Consider the following 17921-nt stretch of genomic DNA (forward strand, 5'->3'; position numbering starts at 1 on the left):
TATCTCTATTTGCATTAAACCAAACAAGACAAAGTGAAAAGGCACACCAGAGCAAGTACTTAGCCTATAAATAACTCGACACACTCAAATTCTGAAAGGCAATAAGCGAACTTAAATCACGTAATTAATTAGCAACCACAGCTCTAGATCTGAACAAAAGTCACAGGTCCAGGAGGCACCCGTCTTCACAGCAGTGTGTTTTTCTTGTTTGAAACTGAAAGGACAAACTGTATTACTTGAAAACAATTCTTTTAGCAAAAGAGTGTCATGCTTCAGATGGGGGTTTCAGTAGTTGCTTAGCAACAACAACAGCTTTTCCGAAAAGCATCTGTTTAGTACTGCTAACCAAAAAAAAAAAAGTGTTGCGCACTGGACACAGGTGGTTGGTTAAGCTTTGTGTGCAGTAGAATGCCAATTAACAATGCTGGTTATGTTGACTCACCTTTCCTGATTGTAAAGTTCTCAATTAGGCTAAGTGGTAAAAACAAAGTGTATATTTAGGAATTTCATAGATCTACAACAATTGTTCTACCAATATCCACCACTGCTGCACATTGTACGCAAGAACAATGTAATGTTCCAATAATTAAAGGCTCTAAAATGATCAATAACTGCTTGTCAAGTAAAAGTGAACGTCCAGTTTTGTTTGGTCACTCTGTCAGAAAGACGAGGCTTAGGTTGGGAATGAAACAAGAATCATTCATTTTGCTTCAGAAGCCCTGAGGCACTTACCTACGTTGACACCATTTTATTGTTCAGGTAGAAAGATGTATTCCTTACGCACACTCCTCACATTCACCCATTCACACACACATCCATACACTGATGGCAGAGGCTTCCATTTGGGGTTAAGTATCTTGCCCAAGGACCCTTCGAAATGCGACTGGAGTATCTGGGGATCGAACCACCGACCTTCCAATTAGTGGACGACCCGGTCTGCCTCCTGACCCAAAGCCATCCAAAAGGCCTTGTTTTCACTCTTTCATAAAGGGTGGGAAAACAAAAAAAAAGTCCAGATTTCATTTGGGTAGTATGCGATCTGCTTAGCTCTCAAACCTGGGAAACAAGAACTTGTTCAGACAAAAGTGAAATCCTTTACAAACTTTTTAACACTGTGATTTCCATATTTGTGATGAGGATTTTGCAAGTCTGAATTAATGCAAATGGATTGCCGCAAATGTAAGCTTTGTCGGTGCAGTGGTTAGCACTGTCAGCAAGAAGGTTTTGAGTTTGTGCCGGCTGGGGCCTTTCTGTTCCCAGTGTGCATGTTCTCACCGTGTCCACGTGGGTTTCTACTGGGTGCTTCGTCTAAAGACATGCAGGTTTGGTTATACTGCCTCTAGGTGTGAACGTGAGCGTGACTGGTTGTTTGTCTGTATGTGTCGGCCCTGTGATGGGTATGAGCAGTGTGATGTGAACCAGTGCTTCAATTCGATTGTGTCTGATTTTGTGAACTTAAAAGGTGAAAGTCAAGGCAATCATAGCTTGGTGGCAAACTGACTCGTTCATTGTACACCAGAGAAATACAAATGAAAAGTTCTTTTGTAGAATCCTACCATACAAGCCGCAAAACTTACAAACTTATATTGTTTAGACTTATTATATTTAGACACATAGACATTTTAATAAAATATATATTAAAAAAATATGCACCCAAAAGGACAGTTGAAAAAGAGACTTTTACGCTTTTTAACACTTCTGATCTACCCAGCAAGTATCTGAATAATCAAAGGCTCTAAAATAATCAATAATTGCTATTCAAGTAAAAGTGAACGTCCAGTTTTGTTTGGTCGCTCTATCAGAAAGACGAGGCTTAGGTTGAGAATGAAACAAGAATCATTCATTTTGCTTCAAAAGCCCTGAGGCACTTGTTAACACACCTACATTGACCCCATTTTATTGTTCAGGTAGAAACTAGAGACTTATTCCTTATGATAGTTTTAACTTTCCAAAAACAAATTAGGAAAGTGGAAATAATGGCAATAAAATGCAACATGATGGGTAATAAATACACAACACAAGAATGGCACTGCACTGTGATGTATAACAAGTTAATGAAAGGCAATCATTCGGTCAGCATTCGTTTCAAGAGATATACTTCTGGTTTTGGCACATTTTTTCCATCCAGGCTTCGGTAAATGGTAAATGGTAAATGGACTTGAGTGTTTTCCCAATCTACTGACCACTCAAAGTGCTCTACAGTCCTTGTCTTTTGCACCCAAGAGGACAGTTGTGGAACGTACACTACTTAAAATTACTTTGGGATATGTTAGTGTTGATTGATTGTTTATTCTATGACATATCTGAATTTTTATTTTGGGTTTTTGTGAATATCTTTGGTCCCCAAAAATAATTAAATTAAAAAAATTAAATGCTCCAAGGGGCCAAAACACAATGTCATTTTCTACAGTAATGTAACACAGTGAAATTAGCCATTCTGCAGAATGAGCAGTTTTTACTGATGATACTTTTACTTTTACTTGAGTAACACTTGAATTCAGGACTTGTTTTTTTACTTCCACCTGTGTAAAAAAGGACCATGACCGCAACACATTTCTGACTTTATTCCAACATCCTAAAACAGGTGAATCTTTTTCTTTTTTTTTTTTGATGTATTGAAAGTCTCCCAAAAAATCGCACTGCACGCATGGGCCCGGGTGCAACGACCATCCTTGTAACATATTCCTAATGAACACAAATCCATGTGTATTTGGGTGTGATCTTCCTTCTGTTCAGTCTGTATTAAGTGCTCTTTAATCTCCTCCCACCTGACCGCTAAGGTTGCGCGCTCCCGGTGAGTGAGTTTTATAGCAACTGTTGCCCGGTGAGGCAGCGCCATATAGTCACCGTAGTCCTGGCGACTGTAACCCACCAACAACAACCTCTCGCTCCATCATTACCACCTCCTCCACCATCCTCATCTCATCAACCAGTTCACAGCTCAGGTTTGAATGCATTTTTTTTTCACCGCTTCGGACCCGAATTCAAGTCCACACTCGCTTCGAGGGCTTATGTAAAGAAGGAGATATTAATGCTGTGGTTTATGTTTTGTGTGCTGCTGAGTGAAGCCTCGGTGGATAGCTGGGGTAGTTTGCTAGCGAGGGTGTTTCTTTGTGACGTGGTAGCCTGCTTGCTAACGTTGCCTGTAGATACCCACAGCTGTGAGAGGTCCTGCTCGTTAGCACAAGCTAGCTGTGTCCTCTCACGGGGTGCTTGGTGGCTAAAAACTCAGCCAAGCGTGGTCAGTTTGACAGAAAACGGCTTTTCCGTGTGTGTTTAAACTTACAATGCTGAGTGGTAGCATCGGTCTGGGCTAGTCACTGATGCTAGCTGGTCAGCTGGAGCAGGAGCAGGTGTCTGTTGTTGCTAGGTTGCTAACCTTCTTACAATGCCTGTTGGTATCCCATATTTTGGCTAATGTTACGGTGAATATTGCAAGTTTGTGCTTCGGGTGGTTCAAATCTTATTGATAATCCAAAACCACCATCGTCGATCAGCAATGGGAAGTGCTGTGAGCTAGATTTCCATACACTAACTGCTATTGACAATAGCTAAGCCATTACTTTCCCTTTTGTCTTAGGGAGCAAGATAGCTTCGCTAGCTTTCCATCTGCCCTCTTTGTGGCTTCAGATGGCTGTGATAAGCTATCTTATAACACAAGGCTAAGTTTTGCAAAGGGGAAAAAACACCTGCCAGATTAACATAGAAATATATTTATGATACTACCCATTTTATCAGCAATCATTCCGGTTTTCTGCATTGCACGTTCTGTAACTGGGCTGGTAACGTCAAGATTTATCCATCCCTTCTGCAATACAGATATGCTGCAGAATATCATCTTTAAATGCCATTTAAAAGATTATATTTTGTGTTTTTGTTATATTTATGGAACACAAAAAAATGGAAGGAGTGTATTCAATTATGCATCTCACTGAAAATGAGTCGTTAACAGCTTAATATTGGTGTGAGGCTCACTTGAATTGGGCAATAATAAGCTATATTAACTAGAAAATATCCTTCCATATTCACTTTCCTCACTGCAGAATAGTAAAACTTGCATTTTGTGGATTCCTTAATCCTGAAGTTAAATTTCTAGAGACATGGTTTCTTATTGTTGCATCACAATTATTCTTGGGTCCATTGGGTCTCCTGTGCAGCTGCGACCTCTGATTCCCATTAGGTTACTGAACAGGTGTGTGTGTGTGTGTGTGTGTGTGTGTGTGTGTGTGTGTGTGTGTGTGTGTGTGTGTGTGTGTGTGTGTGTGTAGAGAGAGAGAGGTGGATGGAGGACAGGTGCACCTCCAGACTCTTGACCATCTAGGCCTGTATCTGTACGTGTCCACCGCAGAAAATGCATTTAGCACTAAATCAAAATTTGAATGTCCCTTGTCGTCTCTAGTATGTCAACCATGCATCTGTAAGTGCTCATGTAGTAAGAGAAAGCATTGATATGCAGGCGACAGAGCCAGTAACAATAATCCTATTTTTATGCATAATTTAGGTGAAGCTCAAAATGATATTTATTGATCTGTTTGGCGTGCGCACCCCAAAATAGTTAATGCACAAACACCCCTCCCCACACTAAACAGGATGTTAGGAACTGCTAGTTATCAGATCATGTTACCACTTACCTGTGGTCCGGTGGCACAGAAATAGTACCATGCCACCTGCTGCCTGGATCCTGTTACATTTCCAATCACTTAAAGAGGGGCTGATTAATTCAATTATTCAGTCATCCATTTTCATGGCTTAGCAGAATGCAGCATGTTTGGTTTTGTGTTTGCACCAGCCTGCCAGAAATAATGTATATTGTTGATGAAAGGGGAGACTTTAAGGTCCTTTTTTTCCCCTTCCTAAAACCACATGCGGCAGTTAGGATGAGCAGGTGATCGGGTCATGTCCTAAAATAAGATTAAATGTTGAACACTTTATTTGTTACTTTTGCTTCTTTTTTTTCTTTTGCATAACAAAGTATCCCATGTGTTGATGCAGTGTTTTGATGTCAAAAGGAACACCAGCTGTCCTTAAAAATACAAGTAACCCCCAGTTTTCTTTATATATGAACACACACGCACAAACACCCACACACAGACACACACACTTTACCTCCCAATTCCGTCTCCCTCCACCTGTTAACCTGCTGTGCTTGCACCTGACGATGCTTCTCTTCTGCCTTTGTTTTGCCTTTGAGATTTTGCGTATAGTTTAGTTTTCAACCTTGTTCGCCAGCTCTTATTTCTTATACGTGATGCATTAGACTGCCCCTTTATCATACATGATCATTAGAGATGCAAATTATGGTTCTGTGTATTATCTGGTAGCTGTGTGTGTGACTGAACCTTGCACTCTTTACTCTTTGTCGCTTGTAATCTTAGCAAGAGGAACTGAGGGGAGAAAACGCAGGGCAAAATGTTGCCCTCCTTGGTGGCTTTTGTTCCTCTGTGTCTTTGTAGGGCTTGCACTTGCTCAGTGGAGCACAGTATTTAAGTGGGCCACAAGGGAGTGCCTGAATGGTGAGGCAGGAGGTGTGTTAGTGTGTGTGTGTTTGTGGAGGGGGTTGGGGTTGGGGTTGGGGTGAGGCAACAAGAGTGTGTTGTGATGCAGGGGCTCCTTTCCTCAGTTTAGGTGGGCTCAGTAGGGGCTGTGTACGTCAGCTTTCAAATTGCACTGTGGAATATAAGTCTATATTCTCGCCGTCACAAGTCCTTTTTTTAGATTTGGGATAAGTAAGCTGAAGGCTGCGGTTTGACTTCTTACATTTTTATCACTATCCTGCAACCAAAGGCTGTCAGACTCCAGGGTAAAGCAGTTGCTTGTAGAGCTGCAATGATTAATGGATTAGTTGTGGACTATTACTGTAAATTAATTGCCAACTATTTTGACAACCAATTAATCGGTTTGAGTAAAAAAGAAGGAAAAAAAAGTCCAAATTCTCTGATTCCTTAAATGTATGTAAATATATTCTGGTTTCTTTACTCCTATATAACAGTAAACTGAATATCTTTGGGTTGTTGGGTTTGTCATTTTTTTTGATGAATTGATTATCATAGTTTAAAGTATCTCATCAAAATTGCAAAACATAAATATTTGAACTGGATATTTGTGTATTTTTCTATGAGCCAAACTGCAGCCTGTCTAGCAACAGCCTCCTGACATTGTCTGACAGTGATAGTATATACACATATCCCCTCCCCGAGGTGTTGGAAATAGTCATGCTGGAAGCAGAAGGCTTGGCGTTAATGAATCTCTGTATGTTTAAAGAAACTGCATCTTCCTTCTGCTGCTTTACTATGCCTCATTCTCTCAATGCACCAGGAGACTGACTCAGCTTTGTAGTCAAACTTTGAGGTTAGCCACCCAGACACGAATAAAGTGATAGCCTTCATCCCGAGAAAAAGGCCTGTATGATAGTGAAGATAAAGGGAAGGGGCAGGCTGTCCCTGGAGAGATTCAAAGCTGTTAGGAGAGGCAGCTTAATTAACCAAGAGAGGCTTGTTCATGGAAACTGTGATGGGGAGGAGTTGGCCTTCCCCTGCAAGGAATGGGTGATGGTAGACATGCTATTATTAACTCACAAACACAGGTTCACCAACAGTGTCTCTTCACACTTCTATCCTCATCTTCAAAATAGTTTGCTTTAGCCTTGATTAGTAAATACTGTATGTGCAATATAGCTCTTTTATAAGTAGTTAACATGCAATCTGATAAAGATACTTAAAAATGATTTAACTAACCAGTTAGTCATAGTCCTGATCCAGGACTTACACTCTCCAGTAACGTCAAACCTGTAAAAGTCAGAGCAACACGAAGCAGCATCTATTTGGAGTTTGTTAAATATTAACTTGTTTTATGGCTGTGAACATGGAGACAAGACCATGTGTCACTGATGCATGAGGCTCTCAGTACATTGAGTACCACAAGGCAGAAACAGGTGCTTGGGTAGAGTTGCTCTTGAACAGCTTTAGTAGCATTGATTTGGGTAAAACAGACAAGAGTCTGTGGTGAAACCTCATGTTTTCTATCATGTCTAGACTAGTATCTCATTAAGGCAAATTTTATGTCCTTGGTTAACCAAACCAAATGTGGATGATTATAGGATTTGTTTTCCTCAACACAACTTTTGACATGTAATATGATAGATTTGTTTTTTTGTAAGCAGTGCAATATGTTATAGACACGTTTTGCAGACAGTTGTTGAGCTTATTTCACCAGATGTGACAAAATAAGACAGGGTTGTCAAATGCAGTCCTTTGCCTATATAGTTATAAATCTGTTTGTCAAAAACTGTTTCGGTAAATTTACTCTAAGTTTAAGCAAGTAATCGTACTTGATACTACATGAGCATTGCCTCAATGATGCATTAAGATTGTTCTTGTGTTTTATATGAGTTGTAAAGTTGCTTCGCCAGTTAGACCTGTATGGTGAGAGTCTTTTGGTTCAGTGATTGTGATGATCATCATTCTCCAATAAAAGAGTTTTCTCCGTCTTATTTAGGCGCCATGCAGACCCCTGAAGCAGGCGCTGACTCCACCTCCACTGTCCCTCTTCAGACCACCGTGCCTGTCCAGCCTACCGGCTCCACCCAGCAGGTGCCTGTCCAGCAACAGGTACAGCCAGCCTGTCTGTGTGTGATCGTGTCTGGATTTCTCATTGCTATATGTTACTTAAGTCAATTTAATAATTAATTTGCAACACTTACAATTTGTTTTGCCAGGCCCAGACTGTTCAACAGGTTCAGCATGTTTACCCAGCACAGGTGCAGTATGTGGAGGAAAACAGTGGCGTCTACACCAATGGCAACATGTGAGTCAATCTGTTACCCAGTTCTGCTCTTATACCACTCCACAAATATTAGCGCTGCCTCCCTGCAGCCTGTTCTTTCTCCTCTTGAGTCTCTTCACACCATCATTCATGTCACAAGCACATGATGTTGGTGGGAGTGCCTTAATTTTTTTTTTTGTGTGTGTGTGTGTGTGTGACTGCATGTGTGTGTGTGTTTGTTTTCTTTTCTGAGGGCTGTGCAGTCGTGTGTTTGATTGTGCTCAGTCACCTGAACATGACCAGAAGTAGGCTTGTCTTTTAAGTGCTGACGCTACGCCAGGGTCCCCTGGGTCTGAGGAATGGGGTTACATACCACTAACAAGCCCAAGCTGTGTTTGTCCTACTGTGATACACACACACTCACAGTGCATGTACTGACACAAACAGGCGCACTGTGTGTCCTCGGCTATTGGTGGAAACATTTAATGTAAGGGGCACCGCCAGTGCTTAGCAATACAAAGTCATACATACACCAAACAACTGGATGCATCACCTGAGTACCAGGCTTGTGTCGAGTCAAGTCACTTCTAGTTATATGGGCCGAAATCACAATCTTTACAATCTGTGCAGTCTTTAAACCCTTTATTCAAGTAAGGAAAAGCTCCAAAAAAACCCTTTGAGCAGAAAGAGAAAATGTAAGAAACCTCTTACAGGAGCCACAGAGGAGGGATTCCTTTCCCAGTGCGGTCAGACATGCAGTAGATCAGAATATACAGATTACAATAACGACATTTCTGATACATAATAAATGTAAAATATATGTGAAAAATGTGGATCCAGGAAGACAATCGAGCAGCTTGAGTGGGTGCTAAGTGGCACCACACAGCCTCCTCTCCACCACGGCAACCCGGAAGAAGACTGGCAACACAAAGAAAATTATCAAAAAAATCAGAATATATACAAATTATGATGACAAAAGTACAGATATGTAAATTGTAAAACACACCCACAGTGTGACAATCCAGATCAAGATATATATGTTATAATTGAAGATCACATATAATACATTTTGGATTGTCATCATTATGAAAATGATGGACAGTATTTGTGCCGACACAAACAATGATAAACATATGTACTTTATAATTGTTATCATATAGGCCTCATAGGTGTCCTGCATAATTAAGAAAGTATACTTGGATTAAAACTTTTTCTTTTTTTTTAAAGAAAACACAAAATAACAACTAATAAAGTTATATCAAATTAATTATTATATTACATTATTCAATTATTTGTATTAGTTTTACTTCACATCAGTTTGAGCACTGATTGACTGCATACCTCTCTTCTGAACAGAAGAACCTACTCGTACTCAGAGCCGCAGCTGTACAGCCAGAACAGTGGAGGGAGCTACTTTGACACACAGGGCAGCTCGTCACAAGTGTCCACTGTGGTGACATCTCATGGCATGAACAACAACGGAGGAGGGGGCAGTGGAGGAATGAGCATGAATCTGGCGGGGGGTCAGGTAATCAGCACCAGTCCTGGAGCGTACATCATGGACAACGCTGGACCCCACCCTGCCACCCAGACCGCACGAGCTTCCCCAGCTACTGTAAGTGTAAGCACCTCACCTGCCTTTGCCCGCCTGCTTTTGTGTGTTTGGTGACCATTTCACCAATGTATGTAGTGACTTTGTAGCAGTGTTGTTGTCACGCTACTGGAATTTCTAATGTCGATACAGTACCTTGAACAATATCCATATTCGATTCCATGTTCGTAATATTTATAAAAAAATGAATATAACATGGCTTGTGTACTGTGTGTTAAGAACAACAGCATTTAAGTTGATGTATTTCTCAAGGAGGTGGGGGCTATGTGGGCACCGCAGCAGTGCATGTGTCAACTCGCTGTTGAGTTGACAGTGGGAAAAAAAAACACAAATTTACTGGTGTATTAACCCTGCAGAAAAGGAGTGTTGAAACTGTTTCAAATATTCAGAATCAATATGTATAGTAACTTCCTCCTTTTCTCTGTTCAGACACAGCTGTTTGGACACAGCTATTAGTTTGTCTAGAACTCCCTTAGCATATACTGTATGCTCTGTTTCTTCTATCATACTTCATTGATCCGAAATGTCGGGCTCTGTTTTTAATATTTGTGTCATGGTTTCAAATTTTCTGTTTGTGCACATACAACACATATTGTTTCACATTATGAAGAAACATGATTGTGTATGGTCTGTTTTATCTTTGGTGGTGTGCTGCGTGGGCTGGGCCCGAGTCTCTCTAGTGATCTAACTACTGCCAGCAATGTTCACATTGTAACCCTTAATTTTTAGTGTTCAACCAAAGCAGTGCTTTGTCTCCATCCCTGATTTTAACTGTCTGTAATTCCCATGCTTTGGTGGAGGGGCTAAAATCTGAGAGACGGGTGTAGTTAAGGGATGTTGGGAATGTGCTTTTGGCAGCGTAATGTGATTATTTTGACAGATCATATGACAGATATGATCACAATTAGTAGGAATGATTATTTTTGCATCTCATTTTAATTTTCACAAAAAACTATGATAAAATCATGATAATGTGGTTTTTGTTGGTCTATAGGAAATAAACATGTTTTCTTACATCTGGAGAACGACAATATATAAGGCCAGGACATCTCTGAATCTGACTCATAAAGTCCATCATAATGACCATTTCTGGCAGGAACGTAGCAATGCTGCTTGTTGACGGACATCAGTTAATGTCTATGCAAAGGAGAAATTTTTTTTTTTGTCTTCAAAAAGTGTCCAAGGACATTTTATCTTCTTATGCAAAATGTACTCGACAAAAGGCCCAGAAAATGGGCAGTATTTACTTCTGAGGGAATTATCATGGTGGTTATCTGCTCAATAATCGCACATGTTTCTAAAGTTTAAACTGGTAAGAATTGGTGTTGATTAACAACTCTGATTAAATTAAACTGAAACACAATGCTAATTTGGCAAAAAATATACAAAAAAAGTTTGGTATTCACAAGTAACAAAAAATACCTAATTAAAGTTCTCCCCATGAGTATAAACCAGCTTTTTCGGCATAACTCTTGAGATTGCTGCGCAGGTGTTACTAAATCATCTTGGCACACTGCCCTGGTCTTTTGTTTCTGTAATGGAGTCTGGCTTTTCCTCTGCACATGATGGTTGTTATAAGTGGATGTGTGCTGGCGGAATCTTGGAGACTTGTCTGTCTGCCAGATATCCATGATTGATGTACTGAGTTGATCCTATTGAGCCTATGTCCCCGTTTCTCAACTCGGAAAACATTTTCCCGAAATAACTGATAGCCCTGCTCTGCTTGGGTGTAGTGGTGCTTGCTTTGGGATCCTTTCTAGATTCTCTTTATTTTTTGCTAGTGGCCACTAATGTGTCAACTCTTTATTTTTCTTTCTTTTTGTTTTTATTTCCCCCCTCTTACATTTTGTTGTCCTGTGCTTCATGGTTTATCAGATTGAAATGGCGATTGAGACGCTCCAAAAATCTGAGGGTTTATCCAGTCAGAGAAGCTCGCTGCTCAACAGCCATGTAAGTTGCTTTTTACGAATGCTTCCCCTCACTTTACCTTGACTTTTGCTTGACTCACTCTCTTGCTGTTCTGCCTCAACTCTTTATATATTTGAGTTTGATTCGGAGCTTGCCATTTTTGTTGCCAGTTTTAATTGTTACTATTTCTTTAAATTCACTGCCTGCTATAGAAATGCTTTGCGGAGGTGTGACGCTGCAGCATCAAGATTACAGTCTGAAGTCTTTGCAAACACTTTGCGTGGACCAGTGTGCGACTCTCGTGTAAAAAAACATGTATTCCCTTGTAGCTCCAGTGGCTGTTGGACAACTATGAGACAGCAGAGGGCGTAAGTCTACCACGATCCACCCTCTATAATCATTACCTGCGCCACTGCCAGGAGCAGAAACTGGACCCTGTAAATGCAGCCTCTTTTGGAAAACTCATCCGCTCCATCTTCATGGGACTCCGTACAAGGCGCCTTGGGACAAGGTTACCTTTTTTGTTTTATTTTTCTTACGTAAATTTTTCACTTTGGCGAGAAGATTTTAATCAAATGGCAGTATGCTTGCCTGTCTCTTCTTACCCCTATCCCCAAACACCAAAAGCCTTGTTGGTTCGTCTCTTCAGTCACTCTCTTCCCATCCATCTGAACTTTCCTGTAAAACTAACATTGAGACTCTGAGTCGATGTGTGTTAACTTTTTCTTTTTGTCTTGCAGAGGGAACTCCAAATATCATTACTATGGTATCCGTGTGAAACCAGACTCCCCGCTCAATAGACTCCAAGAAGACATGCAGTATATGGCCCTCAGACAGCAACCTGTTCAGCAGAAACAGAGGTAACACAGGCGACTACGCATGCATACAGACATGCAGTGTGACAAAAGTTGCAGTTTTTCTGGATACTGAGGTGAAACATTTGATTCCAGGTTCAAACCGGTGCAAAAGTTTGATTCCTGCTCTGGGGAGAATTACTCAGGTGGAGGCCAGCCTATTCCTGGTGCAGCAGAGCAGACAGTCATTGCACAGAGCCAACACCACCAGCAGTTCCTAGGTCAGCTGCTTTTCTCTTAATTTGAAATGCCAAAAACCTGTAACATGTACTGAAATATGCTGATTGTCACCCCAACAGATGCATCGCGGGCACTCCCTGACTTTGTGGAGCTGGACTTGGGACAGAGCAATACGGAGAACATCAGCCCAGAGGATGTGAAAGCTCTCCAGTCCCTTTACAGAGAGCACTGTGAGGTTAGATGAAGTGCATTATACTCACAGCTCAATATGGCACATACATGTAATTCACAGGAGGAACAGGGGGTCTGGTCACTAAGTAATCCCTTCGATATTATAGAATTAATTGATAAAACATCATCAATATGACCATGCAGGCATTGTGACTGTACACTCATCTATTGATCTGCCTGGACTAGCTGCCTTTCAGTCACTACCCGCTAAATCTATACCACTTATTTTCTATTAAGATTCTCATTCTCTCCTAGAATCAAGTTCACCTTTTTTCCCTCCTTACATATAAGGAGTGTCTATCATGACAGCAGTTTACTAGTTTAATCTTATTTAAGCTATCTTTAATTAGAAAAGGCGAGTGAAACTGACAATACTGACTCAGGTTTCACAACAGTGTGTGGAAACTTTGCGAAACTTCGGAAAAGGTCATGTGTGCTTATAGTGGCAGAGATTGTTAAATGCCATCGGTTGGCATTTTGGAACAGAATTTTCTTCTTCATCTTGTGAAGTCTTCAATCACAGCTCTCTTAATGTGTGGGAAACTAGAGATCGGGTCATCCTCAAGTGACGGCCAAGGCCTTATGGTCTTACAGACAGCTGTTCAGCTTCTTCTCATGATTAAAGTCGGCTCACCGAAAGTACGTAAAAACAAAAGCATTTCCTCACATGCCCCTAGTGGTGATTAGCCATGTAGATAGTTTGGGGTTTCAGCTTACATGTCTGTAGACAGCTTTCAAAAGCACTATATCTTCTTCTTCCAGTGACAACTATTCACCATTTTTGTTTTTTTTTTGCTTTTGTTCCAGGCTATCCTGGATGTGGTTGTCAACCTCCAGTTCAGCCTAATTGAGAAGTTGTGGCAGACATTCTGGCGTTATTCTCCCCCTGACTCTGTAGAGGGTGCCACTGTAACAGAAAACAGGTGAGGTCAAGCTGATTATGATATACAATGTTTGATGTTTATCTCCAATGAAGTCTGTCAGCCTGTTGCTGAAGAGAATCATCAGCCTCCAGAACATATTTGACCTTAATTCATTTTAGGATCATCTCAAAAAATTCCAAGGCATCTTTCTAAGTATGGTTTGTTCCCCCCTCAGCAGCGTAAGTGAGATTGAAGCACGACTCCCCCGTTCACAGCTACTGGTGCTGTGCAGAAACGAGGCTGTACTCAAATGGATGAGCACCTGTGACCATCTAATGTACCAGGCCCTTGTGGAGATCCTCATCCCTGATGTCCTGAGACCCATACCCAGTGAGCCACAGTCACACCACCTTTCACGTTTACATGTTGCTGTGTTAATTCTCATATTATTTGTAACATCACAATTGTTAACTCACTGATGTTGTTTTAATGTCTTTGTTTTTCAGGTGCCTTGACTCAAGCCATTCGCAACTTTGCCAAAAGCCTGGAAGGTTGGCTCAATAATGCCATGAATGCCATTCCACAGAGAATGATTCAGACCAAGGTACACTTACAGAATTCATGCCGAGTGAAAATGCTACATAGTCATCTGTTACGGTTCCTAAAATATACAATTAAAGGTCCACTGTGTCGAATTTAAAGGGATCTATTAGCAGAAATGTAATATAATATTCATAAGTATGTTTTCATTTGTGTATAATCAACTGAAACTAAGAATCTTTACTTTAAATTGGGCCTTTAATATTTACAGAGGGAGCAGATCCTCTTCCATGGAGTCTGTCATGTTGCACAGCCATGTTTCTACAGTAGGCCAGAGTGGACAGAAACTAAACACTGACTCTAGGTAGTGCCTTTCGCATGTTTCGCATTTTTAGTAGCCAACATATGGGAGGGTGAGGTGAGGGGTATTCAGTTGGTTGCAATCAGCTAACCTAGCCAGGAGTTGCTAGACACTGTTTGAAAAAGGACAGGCACTTTCAAAAAAATGGAGAAAAGCCTTCAGTGCTGTTCTTCGCTCTTCTTTCAATGAAATACTCTCCAGTTCTGATATAACTGATGCTAGGAGCATCTATGCTAACCTCTGGAGGATCGCCATTGTTTTCAAACGAACAGTCACCACCGTGTGTTCAGCCACTAGTACATAGCTTGAAGCTTGGCAAGATGGATTTATGTGATCACATGATCTGCAACCTAGAGGCCACTAAATCCTACACACTGGACCTTTAATATCTGAGAGTAGTAGTCCTCTACTATTAGTTTTAAAAGGCATGTATATTTACAGTAGGTAACACCTGGACATTTGTGTGCACTCCTCTCTCAGATTGCCGCTGTTAGTGCCTTTGCGCAAACACTGCGCAGATACACATCTCTGAACCACCTGGCTCAAGCGGCACGTGCTGTGTTGCAAAACACGTCACAGATCAACCAGATGCTGAGTGATCTCAACCGTGTTGACTTTGCCAACGTACAGGTCAGAACAGCTCTCTGTGTCTGGATATGCAGTTGTGGTGCTTTTGTTGTTCCTCCCAAAAGAATACTTTTTAAAAATTCACTGTACTAGTGTGCATATAAAGTTCTTTCTCCATGTTGCTGTATAGGAGCAGGCATCATGGGTGTGTCAGTGTGAAGAGGGAGTGGTTCAGCACTTGGAGCAGGACTTCAAGGCCACACTACAGCAGCAAAGCTCTCTGGAGCAGTGGGCGGCCTGGCTGGAGAACGTGGTCACTCAGGTGCTCAAGCCTTATGAGCACCGGCCCAGCTTCCCCAGAGCAGCTCGACAGTTTCTGCTCAAGTGGTCCTTCTACAGGTCTGCAAAAAAACAAATGTACTGAGACACACCTGTGAGTGTGCAGCATTATTTTGAAAAGACAAAACACTTACAGTGTCTTCATGTCTCCGCAGTTCTATGGTGATCAGGGACCTGACCCTGCGTAGTGCTGCCAGCTTCGGTTCCTTCCACCTGATTCGCCTGCTGTACGATGAGTACATGTTTTACCTAGTGGAGCATCGTGTGGCCCAAGCAACTGGAGAAACACCGATTGGTGTCATGGGGGAGGTACAACAGTGGCATCTTATCTTCATAGTGTTTTATAATGCAATCGTGATTCACTACAATATGTGACTGATATACTGTGTAATTACCTCTGTTTGATTGTTTTATATTGGTTTATAAAATTACTCCAGATAGGATGTTTTGCATTATTACAATGTAGTATCTCTTTAAGATCAGATAAACTTAAAATATAAGTTCACCCAGAAGTGAAAATTTGGTCATTATCTACTCGCCTTCATGCGAGTAAATTTGGGTGAAATTTTGTGGTCCACCAAACATTTCTGGAGCTTCACAGCAAAACTGCAACTTCAACATTAAAACAATTTGAACTAATGGCCCATCTAATTATGATGTTTGTCTCTCTGTTTTCAGTTCGACAGCCTCAACACCCTCTCCCTCTCTAACATTGACAAAGGTATGTGGCAAAAAAGGGATATCGGCTAAAAACTCGACCAGTACTTTAGAAAAGAGATCCTGGTGTTAATTACTGTTGCGGCTTTTGAGCAATAGTTATATTTTCCAACTCAAAAGACTATTTTTATAACCAGTTAAATTCAGCGGTCATTTAGGTCAGTAGCAGTCAGTTGAATGTGTGGTTAATGAGCTGAGACTGATGAGACTTTCTGTGCACCCACACAGACATTTTTGGCCTCAAGACAATAAAATGTGATTGCACGCACTGGCATACTGTGCCTTTTTAATATGATTACACTGATGTATTTGTGTTGCTTTTGTTACATGTTCTCCTGTTTTGTTTTGGGGGTTTTTTTTATGTAAAATTCTTAATCATGGAAAAAGACAAAATTACAACATGATCTGTAGCAGCAGTGCAGCAAACATGAGGTTCATAAACAAATGTTTTCAATTAAACAAGTTGTTTTACTTCTTCTCCAGCTGTGTGAATCTTCCTTTATGTGATTTAAGTTTTTAATAGTGTTTTATATGTGTTGCATTCTCCCTTCTAGATGAAACTAGTGGGATGGACAGTGACTTAGAAGATGACACGGAGGAGTCCGGGGAACCTCTTGCCAAGCGAGAGAAGTCTGAGCATGAGGTGATCCAGGTGATCCAGGTTGGAGCGCTAGAGGACGGGTCCCACCCTGTGGTAGGGGTCGTCCAGCCAGGCGTCCTCCACTCGCTCCCCCAACCCCCACAAGACCACACTGAGCACATTCTAACCCCCTCTGCTGGTACTCCCACCATCCGCCACTGCAGCGCCACAGGCAACACCTACGCCTCCGTTTGAGGGTCTGAGGGCACGGCTAACCTTGTCTGGCCTATTTTTGCTATCTCACTCTCCACATATCTTTCTCTCTGTGAGTCTAGATGTTTCCGTCTTTTTCATGCATTGTCTCTGTCTGCACTTTTGTGGACAACGGTCTCCTCTCCGGGTCTGTGTGGGGGAGTGCTGAAATGATGATACTCTGGCCGAGATGTGCTGTCCGTGTCTGACTGCTTAGATTCTGGATGTGTCGTCGTCCCATAAGTCTGTGCTCTATCACGATGCAGCAGCTGGAGGAGGACTAATTTGACCCGTTAAATGTTTCCTGCCTAGGCATGACTTAACGCCTCTGTCTATACAGACGGCTTTGATCTTGGAGGAAAATTGAAGTCCTTCAAACTACTGATGTCTCAGAGCTCAAATCCATGTCACTAGTCCCAGTGGAGCAAAGTCATCGACTCAAGACCTTTGCCTATTGTAAATAGTTTTGCTGTACTTTCAATTGGTATTACCCAAAACTCATGGTGCTATCACTGTGTTTGGTTTTGTTTTAATCTCCACTTCTCCCTCCTAATTTTAGTACAGTTTATATAAACATGCATTCCAACTGCCGATACAAGTTTGGCTGAACAAAATATTTTGAGTATTGTATGTAGCTAAAAAACAAAGGGATGATTTTCTATGTATGACCTACATATCCTATCTGAAAAAGGATCATGGGGCGTTTTTGTCTGTTCTGTTTAAAATTATATGGTAGCCACCCACTGATAACCGCTTATAGATTTTAGCCACAGAGAAAGGAACCCCTGAAGAAATATCTGTGCTGCTACTTGTGTATATAGAAACGAGATTGAGAAGACTGGCTGTACAAAACCACTTCCTCAATGCTAGCTTTTCTATGCACTCTGTGCATAACGCTTGCCTTTGTTCATTTTAGATGCTCTGTAGTGTCGTGATGAGCTGTAATCTTGAACGCAACTTTACCGGACATGTTCCCCTGTTTTTTGCAGTTTCTGTCTTAATGAAATTTCTTCAGTTCACGAAGGACCAAAACCAAACTAACAAGAGGAAGCTGAGAGTGAGCCATTCGGGCCCACCCAAGAGCTGTTTCCTGTCCCACAGTGCCATGTTGCAGAGCAGAAGGAATGTCAGGGATTTAATGTACCTCGGCTTTATC

At 41.3% G+C, this 17921-nt stretch overlaps 1 protein-coding gene across 1 annotated transcript; it reads left to right on the top strand.

Annotated features, from left to right (window-relative positions):
- The first annotated feature begins 2890 nt into the window (after positions 1 to 2890).
- On the top strand, positions 2891 to 16802 carry rfx3 (regulatory factor X, 3 (influences HLA class II expression)). Its single transcript, XM_073477808.1, has 17 exons — positions 2891 to 2945; positions 7495 to 7607; positions 7715 to 7803; positions 9118 to 9376; positions 11249 to 11323; positions 11611 to 11792; positions 12022 to 12141; positions 12232 to 12356; positions 12435 to 12550; positions 13354 to 13469; positions 13645 to 13799; positions 13916 to 14013; positions 14791 to 14940; positions 15068 to 15276; positions 15372 to 15525; positions 15895 to 15937; positions 16488 to 16802. Exons 2-17 carry the CDS (start codon positions 7500 to 7502, stop codon positions 16766 to 16768), a joined length of 2280 nt encoding a protein of 759 aa, XP_073333909.1. The 5' UTR covers positions 2891 to 2945; positions 7495 to 7499; the 3' UTR covers positions 16769 to 16802.
- The last annotated feature ends 1119 nt before the right edge of the window (positions 16803 to 17921 follow it).

Source organism: Pagrus major, chromosome 12, assembly GCF_040436345.1.
Source record: "Pagrus major chromosome 12, Pma_NU_1.0".
Taxonomy (NCBI): domain Eukaryota; kingdom Metazoa; phylum Chordata; class Actinopteri; order Spariformes; family Sparidae; genus Pagrus; species Pagrus major.

Bases quoted from the DNA above. Each gene is read 5' to 3' on its own strand.
- rfx3 (XM_073477808.1), top strand. From the start codon at position 7,500: ATGCAGACCCCTGAAGCAGGCGCTGACTCCACCTCCACTGTCCCTCTT. The intron at 7,804-9,117 runs GTGAGTCAATCT...TCTTCTGAACAG, and splicing joins GTCTACACCAATGGCAACAT to AAGAACCTACTCGTACTCAG. The intron at 14,941-15,067 runs GTCAGAACAGCT...GTTGCTGTATAG, and splicing joins TTGACTTTGCCAACGTACAG to GAGCAGGCATCATGGGTGTG.